The following is a 23,096-nucleotide window of genomic DNA, read 5'->3' as shown; positions in this document are numbered from 1 at the left end:
AAATCAAATCAAATCAAATCAAATCAAATCAAATCAAATCAAATCAAATCAAATCAAATCAAATCAAATCAAATCAAATCAAATCAAATCAAATCAAATCAAATCAAATCAAATCAAATCAAATCAAATCAAATCAAATCAAATCAAATCAAATCAAATCAAATCAAATCAAATCAAATCAAATCAAATCAAATCAAATCAAATCAAATCAAATCAAATCAAATCAAATCAAATCAAATCAAATCAAATCAAATCAAATCAAATCAAATCAAATCAAATCAAATCAAATCAAATCAAATCAAATCAAATCAAATCAAATCAAATCAAATCAAATCAAATCAAATCAAATCAAATCAAATCAAATCAAATCAAATCAAATCAAATCAAATCAAATCAAATCAAATCAAATCAAATCAAATCAAATCAAATCAAATCAAATCAAATCAAATCAAATCAAATCAAATCAAATCAAATCAAATCAAATCAAATCAAATCAAATCAAATCAAATCAAATCAAATCAAATCAAATCAAATCAAATCAAATCAAATCAAATCAAATCAAATCAAATCAAATCAAATCAAATCAAATCAAATCAAATCAAATCAAATCAAATCAAATCAAATCAAATCAAATCAAATCAAATCAAATCAAATCAAATCAAATCAAATCAAATCAAATCAAATCAAATCAAATCAAATCAAATCAAATCAAATCAAATCAAATCAAATCAAATCAAATCAAATCAAATCAAATCAAATCAAATCAAATCAAATCAAATCAAATCAAATCAAATCAAATCAAATCAAATCAAATCAAATCAAATCAAATCAAATCAAATCAAATCAAATCAAATCAAATCAAATCAAATCAAATCAAATCAAATCAAATCAAATCAAATCAAATCAAATCAAATCAAATCAAATCAAATCAAATCAAATCAAATCAAATCAAATCAAATCAAATCAAATCAAATCAAATCAAATCAAATCAAATCAAATCAAATCAAATCAAATCAAATCAAATCAAATCAAATCAAATCAAATCAAATCAAATCAAATCAAATCAAATCAAATCAAATCAAATCAAATCAAATCAAATCAAATCAAATCAAATCAAATCAAATCAAATCAAATCAAATCAAATCAAATCAAATCAAATCAAATCAAATCAAATCAAATCAAATCAAATCAAATCAAATCAAATCAAATCAAATCAAATCAAATCAAATCAAATCAAATCAAATCAAATCAAATCAAATCAAATCAAATCAAATCAAATCAAATCAAATCAAATCAAATCAAATCAAATCAAATCAAATCAAATCAAATCAAATCAAATCAAATCAAATCAAATCAAATCAAATCAAATCAAATCAAATCAAATCAAATCAAATCTTGTAAGGCCCAAAATCACAACAACAGTTGCCTCTGAGGGCCACAGGGAGAAATGAATCAACAATGTCTGTGGTGGCGATGAAGTCAGACAATGTCTGTGGTGGCGATGAAGTCAGACAATGTCTGTGGTGGCGATGAAGTCAGACAATGTCTGTGGTGGCGATGAAGTCAGACAATGTCTGTGGTGGCGATGAAGTCAGACAATGTCTGTGGTGGCGATGAAGTCAGACAATGTCTGTGGTGGCGATGAAGTCAGACAATGTCTGTGGTGGCGATGAAGTCAGACAATGTCTGTGGTGGCGATGAAGTCAGACAATGTCTGTGGTGGCGATGAAGTCAGACAATGTCTGTGGTGGCGATGAAGTCAGACAATGTCTGTGGTGGCGATGAAGTCAGACAATGTCTGTGGTGGCGATGAAGTCAGACAATGTCTGTGGTGGCGATGAAGTCAGACAATGTCTGTGGTGGCGATGAAGTCAGACAATGTCTGTGGTGGCGATGAAGTCAGACAATGTCTGTGGTGGCGATGAAGTCAGACAATGTCTGTGGTGGCGATGAAGTCAGACAATGTCTGTGGTGGCGAGGGACGATGTCCCAGGGTCCTCTGTCCTTAGACTCTCCTTCTCGGCCAGGAAAAACTACAAAAAAAAACCTCTTTGGGAAAAAAGCGTAGAAACCTGGAGGAGTTCCAGTGAAGGAGAGATCCGACTCTCACAGACGGACACGAGGAGACTGGAGCTGGACCCACTCTTCAGGCAGATGAGGGACCGACTGAGGCGAACTGGACCCACTCTTCAGGCAGATGAGGGACCGTCGGAGTCGAGCAGGACCCACTCTTCAGGCAGATGAGGGACCGTCGGAGGCGAACTGGACCCACTCCTCAGGCAGATGAGGGACCGTGGGAGGCGAGCTGGACCCACTCTTCAGGTAGATGAGGCACCGTCGGAGGCGAGCTGGACCCACTCTTCAGGCAGATGAGGGACCGACTGAGGCGAACTGGAGCCACTCTTCAGGCAGATGAGGGACCGTCCACATGGGGCAGGGACCACTTCACCAGGAGAGGGACATCTGGGTCCACAGGTCCTCAGGAGTGAGAGAAAGAAAAAGAAGGCGGTGAACAGTTTGCAAGTGGAATTAAAAAATAAATATTGTTTGATAGCATAAGTAGTCAGAAGAAGAGGATAGTGCTCAAGCTGTCATACTTCCCCCAGCACAGTTACTCCTAGGGCAGCGTAGCTGAAGCTGTGGGTTTATCTTTCTGTTCCTAACTACTCTGACCATAAGCGATTTCGAAGAGGAACGTTTTAAGCCTGGACTTAAATGAAGAGACTGTGTCAGCATATTTAACATGGGTCGGGAGCTGATTCCATAACACAGGGGCTTGGTAGCTAAACGCTCTACCTCCTACAGTACTTTTAGAGACTCTTGGCACCACCAGAAGGCCGGCATTCTGAGAGCGAAGAGCTCTGTTTGGATGATATGGTTCTATAGCATCTTTGAGGTAGGATGGGGCCATGTCATTTATGGCTTTGTAGGTCAAGAGTAGAATTTTGAATTTGATTCTGGACTCGACGGGGAGCCAGTGAAGAGACTTCAGCACTGGCGTAATGTGCTCTCTTCTTTTTGTTCCTGTTAGTAATCTTGCTGCTGCATTTTGAACCAGTTGAAAGCTTTTTATGGAGCTTTTAGGACACGCTGCGAGCAGGGAGTTACAGTAGTCTAATCTAGTCGTTACAAATGCATGGATAAGTTTTTCGGCATCACTTTTAGGCAGGATTCTTCTGATTTTGGCGATGTTGCGCAAATGGAAATAGGCTGTTTTACAAGCTTGATTTATATGAGCTTTAAATGAGAGCTCCTGGTCAAATAAGACTCCAAGGTTTCTTACAGTAGAACTGGAGGCTACACTGACATTGTCCAGTGTGACTATCTGCTCAGATAGAGCGTCTCGTAGATGCTTAGGGCCAAGCACAATGACCTCGGTTTTTTCAGGGTTAAGAAGCAGGTAGTTTAGTGTCATCCAGGTTTTTATCTCCTTCACACAAGTACTAAGTCTGTCTACTTGATCGCTCTGATCAGGTTTCATTGATAAATACAGCTGAGTGTCGTCTGCATAGCAGTGGAAGTTAATGTCATGCTTTCTGATAATGTTGCCTAATGGTAGCATATAAAGAGTAAACAGAATTGGACCGAGTACCGAACCCTGTGGCACACCGTAAATTACTTTAGAGCTTGGTGAGGAGCTCTGGTTTACATTAACAAATTGGAACCTATCAGATAGATAGGATTTAAACCAGCTGAGGGCTGTTCCTCCAACACCTACATCACATTCTAACCTCTGCAGTAGAATGTTGTGGTCAATGGTGTCAAACGCTGCGCTGAGGTCCAACAGAACCAGGATTGAGACCAGTCCATCGTCAGCGGCTAATAACAAATCATTTGTGACTTTAACTAGTGCAGTTTCAGTGCTGTGGTGGGCTCTGAACCCTGACTGGAAAACTTCAAATAAGTTATTGTCCTGCAGGTGGCGACAAAGCTGTTTTACTACAACTTTTTCAAGGATTTTAGAGACGAAGGGAAGATTTGAAATAGGTCTGTAGTTTACCAATAGGTCGGGATCTAGATTAGGCTTTTTCAGAAGAGGTTTAATGACTGCATGTTTGAAGGACTGTGGAACATAGCCACTTTCGAGTGAAGTATTTATTATATTAAGAATAGGGTCTATAATTAGGGGAAGAATGTCTTTGAGGAGTCTGCTTGGAATGGGGTCTAGGACACAAGTTGAGCTTTTAGAGGACATAATGGCTGAAGTTATCTCTGCTTGATCAACAGCTGTGAACCTTTCTAGGTTTACAGGTGGATTTATATGGGACGTTAGATTTACAGCTTGGGCTAGTTCAGGGCTAATAGCGGGGGTAATTTCATCTAATTTATCTCTGATTGTTTTTATTTTATTATTAAAAAATAGGAGGAAATCATCAGAGCTAAGTGTAGCTGGGATTGAGGGCTCTACTGCACTGTGACAGTTTGTTAGCCTAGCTACAGTGCTGAAAAGGAATTTAGTGTTACTTTTGTTGACTTCTATTAGATTTGAATAATATCTGGTTTGGGCCTTACGCAGAGCCTGCTTATAGGACAGCAGGCAACTTTTCCATGCTTTTAGGGATTCTTCGGTGTGAGAGCGACGAAATAATCCCTCTAACTTTCTAACTCTTTGTTTATGTGAACGCAGTTCTTGGTTGTACCATGGGGAGGCGCGCTTTGGCCTAATGACCTTCTGTTTTAACGGCGCGACAACGTCAAGAGCAGACTTCAGAGAATTCATGGTCAAGTCGACACATTGATCACTTAAACTGGGACTAAAACTGTTCTCAGCAGGATCACATGACATGTCACTGAATATTGGCTCTATTATTTCTTTGAATTTTGAGATAGATTTTTCAGATATTGTCCTTTTCATTATAACTTTATTTTGTGGGACTGGATGATCTTTAAGAATAAACTGAAAGGTAATTAGGAAATGATCTGACAATATAGGGTTTTGAGGGAGGACACTGAGGTCACTAATCTCTGTTCCATACGTTAGGACAAGATCCAGAGTGTTCTTGTGAGTGTGAGTCGGTTTATTTACATTCTGAGTGAAACCAATGCTGTCTAACAAGGCGCTGAAGGCATTACTGAGAGCGTCATCACTCATGTTCACGTGGATATTAAAGTCTCCAACTATAACTATTTTATCCCAGGCTAACACTAAGTTTGATATGTAGGGACCAGGAGGTCGGTAGATAACTATGAACAAAACTCCTTTTTGGTTTTTCATATTTGGACATGTGATTGACAGCATAAGGCTTTCAAATGAGTGAAATGCATTGTTAGTTTTAGGGCTCATGAGTAGGCTTGAGTGGGAGATCACTGCCACACCACCACCTCGGCCTGTGCTCCTGGCAGTCTGAAAGTTAACATGGCTGGGTGGGGTGGACTCATTTAGTCTGACGTAGTCGTCTTGTTGAAGCCACGTTTCAGTTAGAGCTAGAAGATCTATGTTATAGTCACTAATTAATTCCTTAACTAAGAGCGATTTGGAGGAAATTGCTCTAATGTTTAGCAGTCCACATTTTACGTGTTTATTCATTTGTGTATTTGTGTCATTTGTGATTGTTATTTTCCTTAAGTTATTTGGTCTGACGCCTGAAATATTTTTTCTGAGATGTGACTTTTTGGCATTATTTGTACGAGGGACACGAGGGACACGAGGGACACACACAGTCTCTATCTGTCTTGAATCTGAACACTTCACAGGTAACAGAACGGGCGAGAGTTCAGCGACAGAGGAGCGTCTTGAACTGCTGCTCTGCACCTGGGGCTCATCCCTAGATGGTCACTTAACACGACTAAGACTATCGGTCAAATTCCGAACTAATAGGGATGTACCCTCCGAAGTCGGATGGATGCCATCCCTGCGTATGAGCCCGGGCTTTCCCCAAAACGCACTCCAGTTATCAATAAAGACAACGTTGTTTTGAGGGCACCATCTGGATAACCAGTTGTTGAATGCTGAGAGACGGCTGTACAATTCAGCATTGATCCGATTGGGCAGGGGACCAGAAAATATTACAGTGTCCGACATCGACTTCGCTAGGTCACACACCGCGGCTACTTGAACTTTGAGCACCTCTGATTGTCTCCGCCGGGCGTCGTTACCGCCTGCGTGAACCACGACTCGCCGGAAACGGGTCCTACTCCGCTTTAAGATCCTAAGGTTTCCTTCGATGTCACCCATTCTGGCCCCCGGGTAACACCTAACGCTAGCAGCTGGCAGCTTCACGTCTCTAACAATAGAACTCCCGATTACAAGAGTTTCTCTCGTGTGTTCAGCGGGCGTGTGATCGCTGAGGGGAGAAAACCTATTATAGACGTGAAGCTCACGGCGCTCTGAGGTTCGGCGTTTAGCGCCTTGTCCCCTCCGAACTGTCACAAAATGGTCCCTATTCTGTTCCTGGTCTAGTCCCGGCTGCACGGGAGACGCTGAGGGGCTGAGCTCGGCCTTACTGCTACTGCTAATGCTAATGCTACGCCCTGCAGCGCGGTCCGGTAGCCCTCGCGCTAAAACCGAACTATAACTGGACTTAAGCTCCTCTAAACAGCGGATCCGCGCTTCTAACTCCGTAACCCTGGCCTCCAAAACTACCACTACACTGCACTTCACGCACCTATCATCAGAGAAGGAGCCAGGGTTCTGACTCGACATATGACAGCTCAAACAGGTAAAGGTAGATCCAGCCATGACGCTAGCGGCTAGGCTACGCTAGGCTAGTTCAGGCTGGAGCTAGAGAGTGAGGAGGGCTTTTAATCCACAAAATACTGAAAAGCGAGCGGCTTGAGGCTCCGGATTGTTTGCGGAGAAATCAAACGTTCACTTTCGTGTATATGATGCGTAAATAGTGTGTATAATTCGTGGATTAATCGGTAAAAGGCTCTAAGAACGAACAGCTCTGAAAACGCGACACACTCACCGAAAATGACGTCGCCGGACAACTCTACACAACTCTACACAAGAGGCTTCATCAGCACAGAAGAAATACAAGTTCAGGACCACAGAGCGCCGTGCATCTCCACCTTGAAGCCTCTAATCACTCGTTTGAAGACGGTGAGGTGAAGGTTTTAAGCAGGGAGAAAAGATGGTTTGAAAGAGGAGTCAAGGAAGCTATTTTTGTTAAAAAAGAAAGACCTTCTTTAAACAGAAATGGAGGGCTAAGGTTTAATCTTCCTGTTATTTATAATGGGTTACTGAACCCCTGGAAAGGTAGAGGACATTCAGATGCTAATCAGGTACTCAGGGTGGTTGAGCCAGGGTCTCACAAAGACAAAGAGGTTTCTAATAGCCCATTAAGATTCTGAATAGGCTAGCTCGGTAGATACAAGGGGGGAGTTTCTGTTGAAACAAACAACTCTTTCTACTTCAGGAAGGCTCCTCCCAATGGGCGGGTCTTACCACAGAACAGTATTAATATCGGAGTTCTCGACCTAAATTGTGTTATTGACAATGACTCTTGGATGAGAGTCGAAACGTCTATTTTTTCAAACTGAGTCCAGATGACTACAACTGAAGCTTTTTCTACTATGGAACACGCCTGGACGAATGAGGGATTACACCGACATATTTGAATGAATGAATGAATGAATCAATCAATCAATTTGATGTATTCTGTAAAAGTAGGTTTTCTATGATGATGCATGTATTCTGCATATTGTTACCATGTATTCCATTGTTAACATTTCCCCCCTTCATACATAAACCGCCATGTTTGTTTTGGAGCAGGTTTGCTTCAATCACTTGCCTTGTCAATCTTGTTCTCATCCAATCTTGTGGGGTTTTAAAAAACACCAGAGTAACTCCTTTGTCTATACCATGACCACAGAGTAGATATATAAAATAGGGTTATTTACAAAGAAGTCTAAATGTCACTGCATTCAATAGTTTGACACAGTGTGAAGCAGTAGCCATATAAGCTCTGATAAATCATGTTATTTCACACAATGAATGTTGTGCATAAACCCCGGGGCGTACAGACAAACTGAATACAGATATTGATGGCTGTGGCATCATGTTACTTTAGCCTTAATCAACGCTGTACACTTCCTCATACAATCCACCACTGTACCCCCAGGCGTGCAAATCATTATGTAGGCAGTACTGTATTAATGGCACTACTCTATTTGATGTCATGGACTCCCATTATCTCGGCAACAGCTGTGGCCCCCCTGCTTGATGTGTGGACGCACAGCTTGTATAGGCGATAGTGGGGAGATGACAACATTGTGTACGTTTTATGTCCTCAAGCGATCCTTATCATTGCAATGTCTAAGTTCTTTTAAGAAGTTACTTTTGCTCTTTGAGGGAAAATCTGATGTCTCAAGATGACTTTCCATTGACTCAACGAGTTTGCATGCATGCGGTAAACTCGGATATATTGAAACAAGGTCGATTTTCGCTTGTCGATTGGAAGACCGGTTTCCTCTCACGCCTTTTCTTCTATTACTTCCTTATTTAGCATCACAGCCCCACCTTTTTCACTGTATCATTGCACCTCCGCCTGTCTATTTCCATACTTTCACCTTTGTTTTTTTCACACCATCATAATTCTATTCGCATTCGTGCTCATGTTTTGTGACAGTTGTATGCATGCTCTTGGTCGTGTGTGTGTGTGTGTGTCGCAGACACTCTTGCTCTTAATTATCTTACAGTTTGAGTAACACATCTCTAGAATTTAATAGCAGTGTTTAATTTCCGATGTATGAGTTTTGTTTCACTTTTTTGTGTAAAGCTTGATTAAAATGATAATTGCAATATAATTATTGTGTTATCGCTTCTATTGTTAGCATTATGGCTTCTTGTTGTTTTAGATGTTGTGTTACAGTGGTCTCCTTTTCTTTCTTTTTTTTACTAGAAGTGATGACTAATTGGTAATAAAACTTTGAATGACGACTGACTGCATTGGAACGGCCAGTTTCAATTTATTTCCATTTAGTGTTAAATCCATGCACAAGTGCTAGCTTAAGAGAAGCTACATGTAAGAAATCACATTAGGAGTTGGGGGGGGGGGTTTGAGAATATAAAAGTATATTCCTATATGAGTTGAATGTGGTAGAAAAAGTAGTTGAGAGTTTGAAAAGTTTTGCATTGTGAATTGGCAGAGCAACAGATCAGAATTGCATTAGAAATGGTTTAGAGGAAAATAGTTCACGACTCAAGCAAACTCTAGTTGCCTAGTTATTAGTCTGTTCATATATACTGCAACACAAGCTTCTCTAAATGTATTTTTCTCCTAATTTTTCTTGACTGTGAGGTAAATTGTTCATTATTTTTGTTTTATCTTGTAGTGGTTGGGGGCCTACGGTTTATATAACATAAATACACATTATTATATATACACAAATTACACTAAACATAATGGTAGCATTCTAAAGTATATTTTAAATGTCAGAATGTATTGTTGGTTAGGGATTTTGATACATGTTTTAAGCTTTTTGTTGAACCCATTGTCATTGTGATTATTAGATCATACCTGTATTTTCAGCTTATAATGATAAATAATGGCTGCTTTAGTTAATGTGAAGTCAGTTTATATTTTAGCAGTTGATTAAGTATAAGAACAACATATGTATTGTCTGTGTAATCTCTGTCATCTCATCCATGTTGGTTCCCGCTACCTTCTTTAGCTCGAAACCAATGTATTCAAGTTTGTTAGTTGTCATCCAGTGTTTTCCTCTGTTAAAGACAATAATTTTGGTCAATCTGTTTAATTTCTACTGAATCCATTTTTACAGTGAGCACACACCCATGATCGTTACATCAGCCCAAAGTGTCTCGTTTATCTTCTTGCATCACATTAACTTGTGGCCCATCGTTGTCGAGGGCAGATGGCAGCGCCGGCACCACATTGAGTAGAACTTGTGTAGTTTGTGTCGCGCTGCAACTCCCGGTCTCTGGAGGCCTAACCCTAACGCTGTGTGCTAAGTGCTCACAGCTGGCAGCTACCAAACAAGTCAGTCTCCCCGGACAAGTCAGCCCCATGTGCCAGGACAAACAGGAAGTGAGCCCTGGAGCCAACAGGAAATGGTGCACAGCTTGGTGAGGAGTGATGGAGGCAAACAGGAGAGGACTCAAAAGAGTAGGACTTTGAGCTGTGACTTTGAAGCACCCAAAATGAAGATGAGGAAGGAACCATTTAAAGGAGACGTTTATAAAGACACTTTTGTGGTTGTTTTTTACCTTGACCTGCCTCGGTGAGCATCTGCCACTTTCCTCAGAAGCGCCATCCGACTGTTGTGATGTGTCGCTTATCAGCTGATCTTCCCGGAAGTAGCCAGTCTGACAGATCAACGCTTCTGAGCAAGATGACGGATTATGCTTTTCCCCAGTATAACTTGCATAGATCATTATTATACATTTTGTTCATTGTAAACTGCAAAATATATCTAAAACTACTTAGTAATAGAAATGAGTCCATTTACATTCTGCAGCATTGATAAAACCCATCTTTTCATAGTTGCATTTCACCAAAACAAGCAGCAATTTTCATTTACACTGCACAACATTACTGAACACTACATCCAGACCCAAAGATGACACGAGGGTTAAAAGCTCATCAAGGTAGATTTTTGCATTCATTTTTATCTTTTCATCTTTAAGGAAAGGTCAGCAGACAATAGATAATTAGTTGGACCAAATTTTGGACCGAAAATATTTATTATTTATAGTAAACTATTTAGGAAAAAGTACAATTAAATAAAGTAAGTTAAATAAAGTAAAGTAAACGGTTTGCCTGTTGTCTTACTTGTTGCTACGTACTATCCAACATTGATATAAGATCACATAAAACATCAGTCAAGTCTATATTTTACCCATTATTTAATTCCTCCTTAGCCTGTCACAATCAGTATACACATTTGTCTGGTTTGTGCCATGATTTTAGCAGGGAGCTTGCTGAAATATTATTTTGTAATTTTTTCTTAAATTGCTACAACTTTCTCTGAAAATGCACCACATTATATCAAAGATGCAGAGTAAGTATTCACTACTAACTTACTATACAACAGCATACCAATAATTATGTAGATTCATTATTTATAATTTTATTTAAAACGTATAATGCCATATATTTCTACTACTTATTCTTGGTCAGTCGGTGACCAGAGAGGGCACTGTTGCTTTGTTAATCATTCAGTTGCCTCCCTGACTTACTGTAGCCGCTCTGCTCTTAGCCCTTACCCCTGTGTGTCCTTGTTGTTGTGATGAGCTATGCGGATTTCCAGTAACAACCATGGACTCCTGCAAATGCTCCCTGTTCTCCGCGACTCAAGGTCTTCGTCTTCAGCCACTGCCACAAAGACTGGGCTGAGATTTTGGGACGGTCCTCGGGGGTGTCCCAAAATGCCGGGCAGTGGCGCTTCAGCACCTTGTTAATCAGCTCTGACATACTGCCAATTGCCAGTTGGTCTGTTGGCAATTAATCTTTTCAATTATAATTTTTAATGTCGCTGACGTTGCCCAGAGCCGCTGCGTCCCAAAGAGGAAATCGGTATTCATCCCGTCTCATTGTTTGGTGGCCTACTACAGATGAGCTATTAAATCTAAATAATTCAAAATGATTCCCTTCTTGCTTCTACAGGGCCAGTTGTAGTCAATTGTTTGAATGTTATGGCTTCGATTTAATCAGAGATGAAATTGCTGGTCTGTAGAGATGGAGCATAGATATTGAATATCTAAACAGCCAGTAAATAATTGAAGATTCATGTACTGTAAATACTATTTGTTTTTTTTTTCTTGGAGGTCATTATATGCCTGACTAGGCTTCGTTACAAGAAGGATGCATAATATGTTTTCACTGTAAATAGCTTTGCGTGTCACATGAGATATGGTAGAAAGCATAAAATAAAGCTGAAATTATGCAGAATTTTTCTATTAATTTCATTTTATTTATTATTTCCAGACCTGAAAAGACCAAATATTGTAATTGTATGGTCAAACTTGCTTGAATACTAGAAGCAAAGGGTAATATAAAGTAAATATGTTGCAATAGCTTCTGTGTTTGCAGCTTTACAGAATATTCAGGATATCAGAGATTGATAAATGCTTCTTCTAAGTTAAACCAGCTTTTTAAAACTAGCTGCATATCTGGTTGGATGGACATGTCTAGAGAAAGAAGCAATGTGTGTGTTTCAAACAAATTGCTGTCCGGTAATGAATGCATGCTATTTGGGAAAATTCAATAGTGTTTTTGTGCTTGAAACACCCTGCCAGTTTTTGCGGTTTATTTCCATGAAATGTCTGTAGTAATATCTTCGTGATGATTGGTGCGGGCTGTTTTAGCTTCCATCCCATTGATTTTTATCTCTTCATTTTGGCAGAGCTTACGTCCATTATTTTCTATCCCCTGGCTGTGTTGCATTGTGCTTCCACTGTGGTGCTAGTGCAGTGGTGAAAATGAACTACTTTGACATCTAATCACACTGCAGGCTGCGGTACATCCATATCTTCTGCCATGATCAGATGTGGTGTCCATAACAAGAACACAATGTGCAAGTTTGTCGGCACCTTGGTCTCTCCTGCCGTGATCAGATGAAAGGTCTCAGGCTCCATGCTCTTTTCTTTGCTTCTGTCAGTCGACTTCAAACGGACAAGCCAAAAAATGAGAGTATGTCTGGGTACAGTATATGAAAAAGTCATGGTACAGCTCAGTGGAAAGTTTTTTAAATAAGGCTCCAAACTGAGAAAGGCAGAAATATGTTTAAAATCAAAATATTGGAACAAGTGACTGGTAAAAACTGCTGCGCCTGTGGTCCGGGAATCAAACCTATGTGGGCCTGTCACAGTAATGACTGTAGTGACTTCGACTAAATGGTTCAATGAATAATAGCTGGAAAAATATATTTCGGGGCTATCTATATTTATCGTGTGTAGAATACGATGTTTCATTTTTTTTTTTTTATTTGTTGCAGTTCATTAAAAAAAAGAAAGAAAAAGTACGTTTAGAAAAGGATTTACGGTCTAAAGCTGCAGAATCCCAATCAGTGTTATTGTTTATTGTGATATTTTGGTGTATCAATATATGAATCTTCATCAACTCAAAAATAAATACACGTCATACTTCCTGTGTAATTTGGCCCCAGGTCTTCTGTGTGGGAGCTACTATACCATTCACTTACTGCTGTGTCATAGTGTGGAACATTCAGGCCTAGTACACAACCGTCTCCATGGAGAGTTGAGGACCCTCCACCAGAAAAGTTACATCGTGCACCTTTAAGTAGTCGTTCATCAAAGCTTAATGAGAAGTAAACTTACAATCCCCCTCCAAGTCGATCGTTTCCATGTGATAATCCGCGGTGTCACCTAGATTTGAACAGTCTCCTTTTGTTGTGCGCAGTAGATATTGTTTCCAGGCAGGCATCAGGCACACAGAGTCCCCAATCATCTTCAGCGGGTGACTTCCACAATGGGTGTCATCAGATGTCATTAACGGCAGCAGGGTGTGACAGCTGCATGAGTCTGACGGGCCCCTGACAGCTCCTGACAGCCAGCGGGGAGGAGATGGGATAAGACTGATTAAAAATGATCCAAAGAGGGGGATCCGAGAGCGCACAGGGGAGCACGGCAAACGGGAACGTGTCTGCGTGCTCAAATGAGGGCTGCAAGTCGGGAAGAAAACATGTCTAAAACAATTTTGAACGCTTTAATTATCGCCTTGTGGTATTTGAAAATTGATAATGTGTTGGGAAAGTAGATGAACAAGTAGTTTTGATCTGACAAAGATTTATAGGACAATTTGGAATATGTTTATTGTGTTTATCTATTTGCAAGTTAAGATTCCGTCCAGGGATTTTTTTCCCCTTCTTTTTTTATTCATTTAAAAGGAATTGCAAGCCAGTTTGTTTACCGTATTTTCCGGACTATAAGTCGCACCGGAGTACAAGTCTCATCAGCCAAAAAAATGCATAATAGAGAAGAAAAAAAAACATATATAAGTTGCACTGGAGTGTGAAAATGACAAATAATATCACCTATACTTATACCCCGGAGCAAAGTATATAAGTATAAATCACACTTGGCCGGAAAATGTAGCTTGATTATAGAGATTTGTGTTAAATGATAAGGTCTAAAATCTGTATCTACATTAAATGGCATCATAATTTAATAGAGCTAAATTAAACTAAAAAAAAAAAAAAAAAAAACTCTTTGCAAAATTGCATTACTACTCAGCCTCTATCAGCCCAAGGTAAAAGGTTTTTTTATTAAAGGTTTGTCTGCAAATTTTGATATATAATTTCCATTTTCTGGTCTTTCATATTTTTTCTTTTCATGTAAATTGTTAATGTACTGTTCTGGTTAACCTTAAAGCTTTTTTTTTTTATATTTATTCCTCATTTTCATTACACCCTTTATGACTTTTTCCTTTGTCCGCCTGACTTGCCTCGTTCGTATAAGTCTTGATTTTCATCGTAGTTTTGGCTTTTCTCGTTTGTACAGAGGAAGAGGTGGAAAACTTTGACGTGTCCAGTCTAGAGGAAGAGGCTCTGAAGAACATCGAGGCAGACAGCTTCTGGTGCATGAGCAAACTGCTGGACGGCATCCAGGTAAACGGCAAAACATGTTCAGCTCGCCTGGAAAATGTGCTTGTGACATGCGGTTTCTCCCTCAAATGGGCTTATTCCGCATGCATAAACCATTAAAGGTATTTGAAAGGGCAAGGACATGCACTTAGGATATTTGTGCAGACAGGTGCTAGGAAACCCACCAAAGCCTTCACACAACATCTGGGCGAGGAACACATTGCATTACCATCAGAAACGGTAGGTCAGGCTTACCGTTCCAAAGTAAAGTTCCACCGTCATCGCAAGAACAGAAACAGCTTGTGTAAATAGCTTGAAATAAAAGTCAAAATGGCAACCCAAAACATGACACATCAATCTTGTTTTCCCATAACCTACTGCCACTAATTATGTCCCTCCTTCCGCTTGTATGACTTTTGCTTTGGGCCGCCAATTTCAACAGCAAATACATATTCTAATCCACCTACTTTATATCATATTAGCGGTGAGACTTTTCTCTAGTTCTCCATTTATTATTGGACTCACCTCGTCACCAGACTCAAAAGTGGGCGTAGCGTAATACAGTGAATATACATCTCTTAGTTGAAAGTCCCCAATTGAATTCAGATAATAGCTTTTGAACATGATGATTACAAACATGTTTCTGTGCATGTCGTTTTCTGTCTGAGGAGGTTACGGCCGTGCAAGCGCGTTATCATTACGCCGTGAATGGGATCGCATGTGTTCCAGTTTTCTCAATTGAATTCGTAATCTTTATTACATTGTGTCGGGCGGCCCATTGCTCTGCGAGGCGATGTCTGCGTGTGGGTTTGAGGAATGTGATTCTCTTGCATATTCTGAAGCCGCGCAGTGTCTGGAGACCCCATAATTGCGCGCAGGCCGCGGCACCAAACTTCATTTAGTTTCATCATTTCCTACTGAAGCTTGAGCCCACCCGTTCTCCTAATCGACCTTGCTCTCAGTCACGGTTCAAGCATCTGTCAATTGTAAAATCCCGGCCTCTGAGATTCAACGATGCTCAACTATACTTAACCATAACTGTTGAAGTTGTTTTAGCTTTTCTTTTTTTTTGTCTTTTCAACACTATAAGCTGTATCTGACACGTTTTAACAGAACTCCATTAAACTATTCCTTGAAAATGACCAATATTTCTGCATTTTTGACAATTGTTTGCTATTATGTATAGGTAGTTTGTCATTTTTGGTTCCTTGATACTTAATGTGTAGTCTTTTTGGCTTAGAGAATATATGTTTCTCCCGTTTCCAGCTTGTGCCAACTCTCTCCACCTGCTGGGTCAATAGCCCTAATTTAAAGCACCACTTAAGTAGACTACGGCTGTTTGAATCCGTATTGATCCTGTAATATGCTTATTGTTTAATGGAAATGGGCCCGGGAGTGGGTAAAACGTTATATTGATTTTAAAGAGTATGTTTGACGGCCATTGGTAGCCATCTTGGTTGCATATGTCTACATTTAAGGGATTTTAAGGTCTTTAATCATTCATCACATTCATTTTCAAGCAATATTTTCCCAGTGCCAAGAGATGGGAATGTACCCAAAGAATTGCTAATATTTAGGTCAGTTAGAGTAGATTATTCTGAAATAGAACATTTATGCCATTTGTTATTAATTTGCTTAAATATTATCATCGTCTTTCTTCACAAATATATCACACACTTGTTATTCATTAAGGAAACCTCTTGAAGCCCTATCATACTTTCAAATGTACAAAGAAACGGACTTCTTTCCATTTGTATGTGCAAAGGAAACACAATATGAATTATAGCTCGGACCTGACTAATCGCTCATAAAAGAGCGGGGTTTCAGCCTGAGCCTTAATATTGTTTAATGCCTGTTTAATACATTCCTGCGGATCTCGAAAGGCTTTCAATTTACTGGTGCATACATAATGGTCTGTCTGAAGCAAAGGTAATTAATAGCTATAAGTGTGCATTGTAAATGAAGTGTGAATAACCATAAATAACACTCCAATCAGAAGGCTATTAATTTAAGAAATTAATAGAGCCTTTTGCGTGGCGACCCTAGGAGACTGAAGGAGGGACTGTGGCGACGAAAACATTGTGTGTCTTGCGCTCGCTTTCTTGTGTCTGAGCAGCATTTTGTCCATGGGATTGTGTGTCTATGCGCGACCTTGGCTACAAACTAATTATGTGCAATCCACCAGGGAAGCCTATGTTTCGCCCCTAATGCTTTCTAAACAATCGGATGCAGCCTGAGAGCCAGTGCTGTGTAATTAGTTGGTGATCCCTGGTCTGACCCGCTCACATCCACTGGCCACTGTTACTTTTAACTGAGGAAGAGTGGCTGGCCGGGGAGAAGACTCACAGAACCTGACACGGTGTATTGACTTTTATGGTCAGTAGTTGGAAAATGTGATAAATGTGTTTTGTTTTGACTGTGTGGGTAATTCGAGGACGTCCGTTAGATCCCTGTGAGAATCCATGTTTTTTATTTATATTTGAACAGACGGTGAGTGTGCTGTAGTCTACGTTTCCCCGGGGTTAGGGTTAGGAAGTGTCCTAAGTAATCACACAAAGTTTGGTTTACAGCTCAACATGAAGGAGAACTTAATTATTAACTTATTAATAATTGATTATTAATAAGTTTCATTATGAACCAAAGAAGTTCAATTCAATGGACGGGAGCTTATTTGTCCATAATCCATAAATCTGACTTGACCGATTGATGTAACTAATTACTCTTTGCCCTAAATATCAGACTTTTTTAAGCAAAACAATTCTGACATTTATATTTCAGTTTGGCTAACCTCTGGCAGATGTTGTGAGATGATGAAATAAACAAAACTAACACGCATTTTGAAAAAGTAACTTGAGAAGTAACTTGAGGTGTACAGGCATTACTTTCCTTGTTACTCTAAAAAAAAAAAAGAGTATGCGTTTCCAGCTAATGCATTACATCCAACTCTGGTAATGACCCAGCATTAGTATAATTCAGAATATTACTTCAGTGTGTCTAGTGTCACCAATTTAGACTTTCATTTGAAAATAAGTCTGTTAAAGATGAAAAGTAACACCTGAGACTATCCAAAATAGGAACACTAGCACATTAATTTGCCGATTACTCTTGTTTCATCTCAAATAAATTATCCAGTCTTAGATTTAATGAACAAAGAACCACCCAGCGTGAACTAAAGATGTTCACTTTTATGGTCCCTCTTTTTAATTACCTGCAGTTCAATGGACAATATTTTGATGTTGTTTTCTATCTAAAACTGTAAATTGGTCATTAGCTTTGTTTTTAGTGTCTTGCTGAAATGTTGTAAGTGCTATTTTGGCTGTCAATTCTCTTTAGCAGCTCCTTTTAATGAGCTTCGGTTTTAATTGGAAAAACAGCACCACGGACAGCTCCCCTCCTCCCCTCGGATCAAATGGAGGTTTGCGAGATCAGTCGATTCGAAGCAAGACCAAGGCCAGCACCAACTTCACATAATCCACACACAGACACGTGCAAATAGGGTATTTTCTTTTTCTTCATTTCTTCATACTTCTGATACAAATGGTGTCGCATGTTGGACCTTTTTAAAGACTTTGAACAGCACTTGTCTAACACTTTTGACACAATCACAAAAAAAGCACGCACCGATCGTAAATCACATTGCTGCACAAAAGTCTACTATAACTATACGCTCTGAAGTCAAAAACACAAGCTAGTAGACACTTCCCTAATTTGTAAGTTCTGGCATTTTTATACACCATTCTTGTTGAATTGACCTTATGCTACGCCATTTCTTCAGAAACCAATTAGTCAGACACTGCTCTAAATTGGACAGTGCCCCTGGCAAGTAGGACTAATTTAACTTATTAAAATGTTTCCATGTCTGCCGTTTTAATGAATTCAAATTGAGCTGTCATCTCTGCCTAATACTGTAATTTTGATTTAGGCTTTTTGTGGTAATTCAAGGCTAAACGATAATGCATTATTAACAGTAGCAATAAAGACATCAGTCATTGTTTTTTGTTTTTTTTCCTCAGTAATTGAACAGGTACAGACAAGACCAGTGCCCCCAGCTCATATTATTCAATCAAAAGCATATGTGGCGTCCATTCGCAGCAAGTGTCAGTGAGGGAAATGAAGTCCAAAAGTTTAAAAAGTCCATTATTCCACTAAAACACCCCTGAAGCTCTTTAGTTTTAGAGGCAGCTGATGAAAACCTCCCTTTCATGCTAATACTGCAGACATGGCCTGGACAGGGCGGGCTTTTGTAAGAATATTTTAAAGCAAAATAATGAATGTTGAGGAATATGATATAACATTCAGATCTGAACATGTCAATTGATGCCAATCTGGAATCCAAACAGCGGGGTCAGTTATTTAAATGATTAAACAAATCAAGACTAAACAAATGTAACATCCCTATATTGGTAAAGATAATGTATCTTGTAATGGAAATCAATCAATCCAAAGCCTGAACAGTCCTAACAACTCCAGTGTTCCAAAACGCCATTTTAAATTGAAATTACCCTTAATACCAATGGTTTCTTGCATGTTTATAGTATGCTCTCTGATATATTTACTTCATAATGTTGTTTGACAGCAACTAGTTTTATCTCATCACCTAAGGCCACAGTTATTTTATTACTTGGTTTACAGATCCGCCGCACTTATATTGATTTCTACAATATAAATAAAATAAATTATTATAATTTTTTTTTTTATAAAGTACAGCCGACATTGCAAAATAGCATTAAATGAAATTTAAAAAGCATTATTAAGTCAAAAGATAAGAGCGCGTGCAGCAATTTTTCGTCAAAATCCTGTGGAGTCTGACGGAGCAACTCCGTCCCTGCGCGCGGCCCCGGGAGAGCATGTGAAGACACGCGCACCCGTTTCCTTGTCTGCTAGGCGCAGCGCGAACTCCTTTATATCGCAAATACACATTTTAAACCCGTTTACCACATTTTATCCACGGCGTTTTGCCGTGACTAAGGCTGCACACTTAGAAGCGTCTGTTCTACCAATGCATAACACGCTAAATCTACTGCGCGCCTCATCTCCCTCCCTCCCCCCCTCCCCTCGTGGTGCGTTTTGGGTAAACAAGGACGAAAAAATCTTTTGAAATTATATTTATATTTCACCCGCCTGTTCAATATAGTCCATCCATCCATCCATCCATTTTCTACCGCTTGTTCCCTTTCGGGGTCGCGGGTGACTTGAGCCTATCCCAGTGACTTCGGGCCTTAGGCGGGGTACACCCTGGACAGTGGCCAACTTGTCGCAGGGCCAACACAGAGACATAGAGTTTGGATGCCTGTACTCTGCTCTAACCCCTGATTAATTCTATCTTCCTCAAAAGTTAATGCATGTTGCTCTATAACATTCTCTTTTCACTTCCTGACACTGATCCACCTTGCTCTAGCCTCTCACTTCTGGGAAGGTGGCAGTTTGCTGGTGGCAGTTTGGTGAACATGGGCAAAAAAAAAGGAACATATAAGATGATTTTGAAATAATCACATGGAAACCAATAAACTGCGGAAAATTACAACAGTGGTACATATACTTATTATAAACCTTCATAGTGGTCTTACCAATAAAAACTCCTAAAGTTGATCGAGTTTAACGCTGGATTGTAAAGAGAAAAACAGATGAAAACCTGCTTCTGAGACTCTCCACACACTCTTACTACATGAACTGTTGTAGTTCAGTTGCCAACAAAATAACTAAACATCTCTGCTCCCTTGTGCCTTCTTGTCTGAGACAGACTCTATGAGCCAATCCAAGTATGTCTGCTCATTGTCAAGGCAGCCATCTGTTTGCTGGGTGCCGAATAGTGATAGGGTCTCCCTGGAGTGGGTGCAGGGGTCCAGGAAGAGATGTCTAGCAGAAGGTAGCCAGACCAAAACAGACGTTTAGGCCTGTTCCTGGTTCCCATGGGTTTTTTTAGCGTCACCCTCTGCTGTCAGTCACTCCAGTACCACCAGCTCAGTCCCCACACTGTGCCCAAGTCCAACTGGTCCATTTGTAAGAGATGTCTTAACACAAGTTTAAACATATGATTATTTGAAGTCCTTCATTCACTCTTGAATTGTAAAATGATTGAAAAGTTTATCCCCTAGAGTGATTTATGTGCTGTTGCTACAGGGGATCACGGTTTGCTGTTTTTCAACTTATATGTATTGATAACAGTTTTTTCCACTTGTATTAGTTTTGTGACTGCTTTATTTTAACAAGCCACAAACTCTGTCAGGTGAATGCAAATAAACAAAAGAAAACAATTCAGCAAAGGGATATAATGTTTGATTAGAAAAGTTCTTAAACTCAACAAAAATATTTTTTCCTGAAATAAATCGGTGTTGATCACAACAGGGGTCACAACAGGGATCACATAAATGATGGCAGGTTAGTTTATGATGTATAAATCAGGTTTGACTAGACAATGTTACAAGGTTTATTTCCTTTACACAAATATCTCTATTTTTACAAACATTTTACTATCAAACTATATTAAAATCATTCAGAAATGTTCTATGCATTTTCACTGCAACAAAATACATTATCATATTCATATTTTAATGTAATGAGAATAATAATGTTACAATTTTTTATTTAGAAAAAAGTCAAAGTCACACAAAACACGAGTTTCATAGTTCTGTCTGGGAAAAGAAATAAACAATATCACAAAAGAACATTTTGTATTCAACTCTTGTCTCTGAGGGGTTTAAAACAAATTCTTCAAATGTTGACTAGTTTCATTGTAAACCACAAGGTGGCTTTCCACAAGCACATGTCTTCATTATTGTGTTTGCATCTCAAGAGAAACTACGTCTATATCTCTAAATATTTAATGCTGTTACCGTACATGTCTGTCTTGGCCAAAACGAGCTGCAGACATTTAGACCTAATGTGTCATGCCCTTTTATCTTTGAACCCCTGTATTTGTCCTTTGTCCACCTTGTGTCTGTCACCTCCATTATATTAACCCCGCACACAGACGCACACAGCTAACGCGAGCAGATCGTTGGCTCGCCCTTCCAAGTCCTATAAAACAGTAGGCCGCCATTATCGTTCAGACGTTATCTTGCCCTGTCATCTCCTCTTCTTCTCTTCACCGTCTCTGTCCCTCCACCCCACACCCTTCTTTATACTGCTCCCTTTTGCCTCACAACAGTGGCTGCCGTGTCCAGGTCGTTGATAGACATCCGGTGCCACAAAAGCAGGCAATCTTAGTCCAGCGTGGACCCATTGTTGTCACTAATAGAATGGAAAGAGAGGTGAAGAGGAGCTATTGATTCGGCTGATGACCAAAGGATGGGCTACAAGGCAATTGGGTAGAAAGGGGCTGGAGATTTTTTGGCAGAACAAACTTTTGGTGACACTTTTGGTGGAAACTATAGAACTATATTTTGTCCATCATGTGGTATGAACTATTAAATAAGATTGGAATAATAATCTTGGAGTGGTTAGTGGAATTCTTCTAAACCAACAAGGATTGATTGGAAGAAGTAATTTCTGGAGACATGTCTGTGCTTTAGTGTATGTGTGGAAAAAGAATCTAGCAAGATAAATCAACTGCTACCTTTCTTAATGTTTAATGTTTTAAAAGTGCAAAATGACGGATGTTCATAATAGGTCAGGTGTGGTGGAATGGGCAGATGGCCATGGAGAAGACATAGTGGGATGAATAATGTAGCAAAGGTTGATTTCCTCCTGTTGCCTCAGCTGATCAAAGATCTGACATATTGGATTTGAAAAAGAAAGGCTTTCAATGAAGGGAAAGGAAAAAAAAGAGAAAATTGGAAAATGTGGCAAAAAACAAGACACAAAAAGGAACAGTAACCGATGAAATGAGGATGTGAGGAGAAGTGGTATTGAACATGTGCAACAGTGGAAAAGGTGCCCACAGACTTGAATGTAATTTGGTTTGTAGCAGGATAGAATGAATAAATCTAACAATTTAATAAAATGTAATCATTTACATGTTTACAATGGACGGTAACGCTTGGACGTGTATATAAGGAGAAACTATAGAAACTACAAGGTGACATTTGAGTCTCTCCTGCCATTTCCTCGTATTTTCACATGAATGGAAAGTTGATCAACTAATTGATCTCACTCATTGGCAGGTGTAGGTCAGTATGATTTCAGTATCAGTTAATTGCATTCATATAGTCCACCTTTGTTCCCAACAGTGAAATGGTGATGGATATGAAATGACAAGAGCGAATGGAAAAGCGGGGAATGTTTGTTGGTTGACCGGTTTGGAAGAGACAGTGAATCAGAGTGGCAAATAAGTGTGAGCATAACAATAGAAGGAAGTCGTGAAAAATACAAAGGGAAATGTAAATCAAAGCAATTCTAGTTTGCTTAGTCATTTGACATTTCTTCAGAACTGGACATAAAACTCATCCGGTGTAGATACTTAATTACATTCTCAAAAAATATACATGAACACATTGACTTTAATGGCAGCAGAGTACAGTGTATTCGTACCCATGGAACTTTTCTACATTTTGTCACGTCACGATCACAGATTTAAATAAATTGTATTGGTATTTTTTTTCAAAGAGTAACACAAAATGGCACACAATTGTGAAGTGAAAATAAAATGATAA

The 23,096-nt window shown here is 39.3% G+C and overlaps 1 protein-coding gene across 6 annotated transcripts in view; it reads left to right on the top strand.

Annotated features, from left to right (window-relative positions):
* tbc1d22a (TBC1 domain family, member 22a) overlaps positions 1 to 23,096 on the top strand; it is a 158,055-nt gene that overhangs the window by 63,348 nt on the left and 71,611 nt on the right. For all 6 annotated transcript variants that reach the window (XM_072455044.1, XM_072455046.1, XM_072455041.1 and 3 more), the window contains one exon: positions 14,423 to 14,529. In XM_072455044.1, coding sequence (XP_072311145.1) covers positions 14,423 to 14,529 — 107 coding nt within the window. The remainder of the gene's footprint in view (positions 1 to 14,422; positions 14,530 to 23,096) is intronic.

The sequence above is a fragment of the Eucyclogobius newberryi genome, unplaced genomic scaffold (assembly GCF_026437365.1).
Source record: "Eucyclogobius newberryi isolate DKJ021-1_F unplaced genomic scaffold, fEucNew1.0.hap1 SCAF_2, whole genome shotgun sequence".
NCBI lineage: Eukaryota > Metazoa > Chordata > Actinopteri > Gobiiformes > Gobiidae > Eucyclogobius > Eucyclogobius newberryi.
Note: the sequence above shows the minus strand (reverse complement) of the source record. Positions and strands in the feature narration are given on the sequence as shown.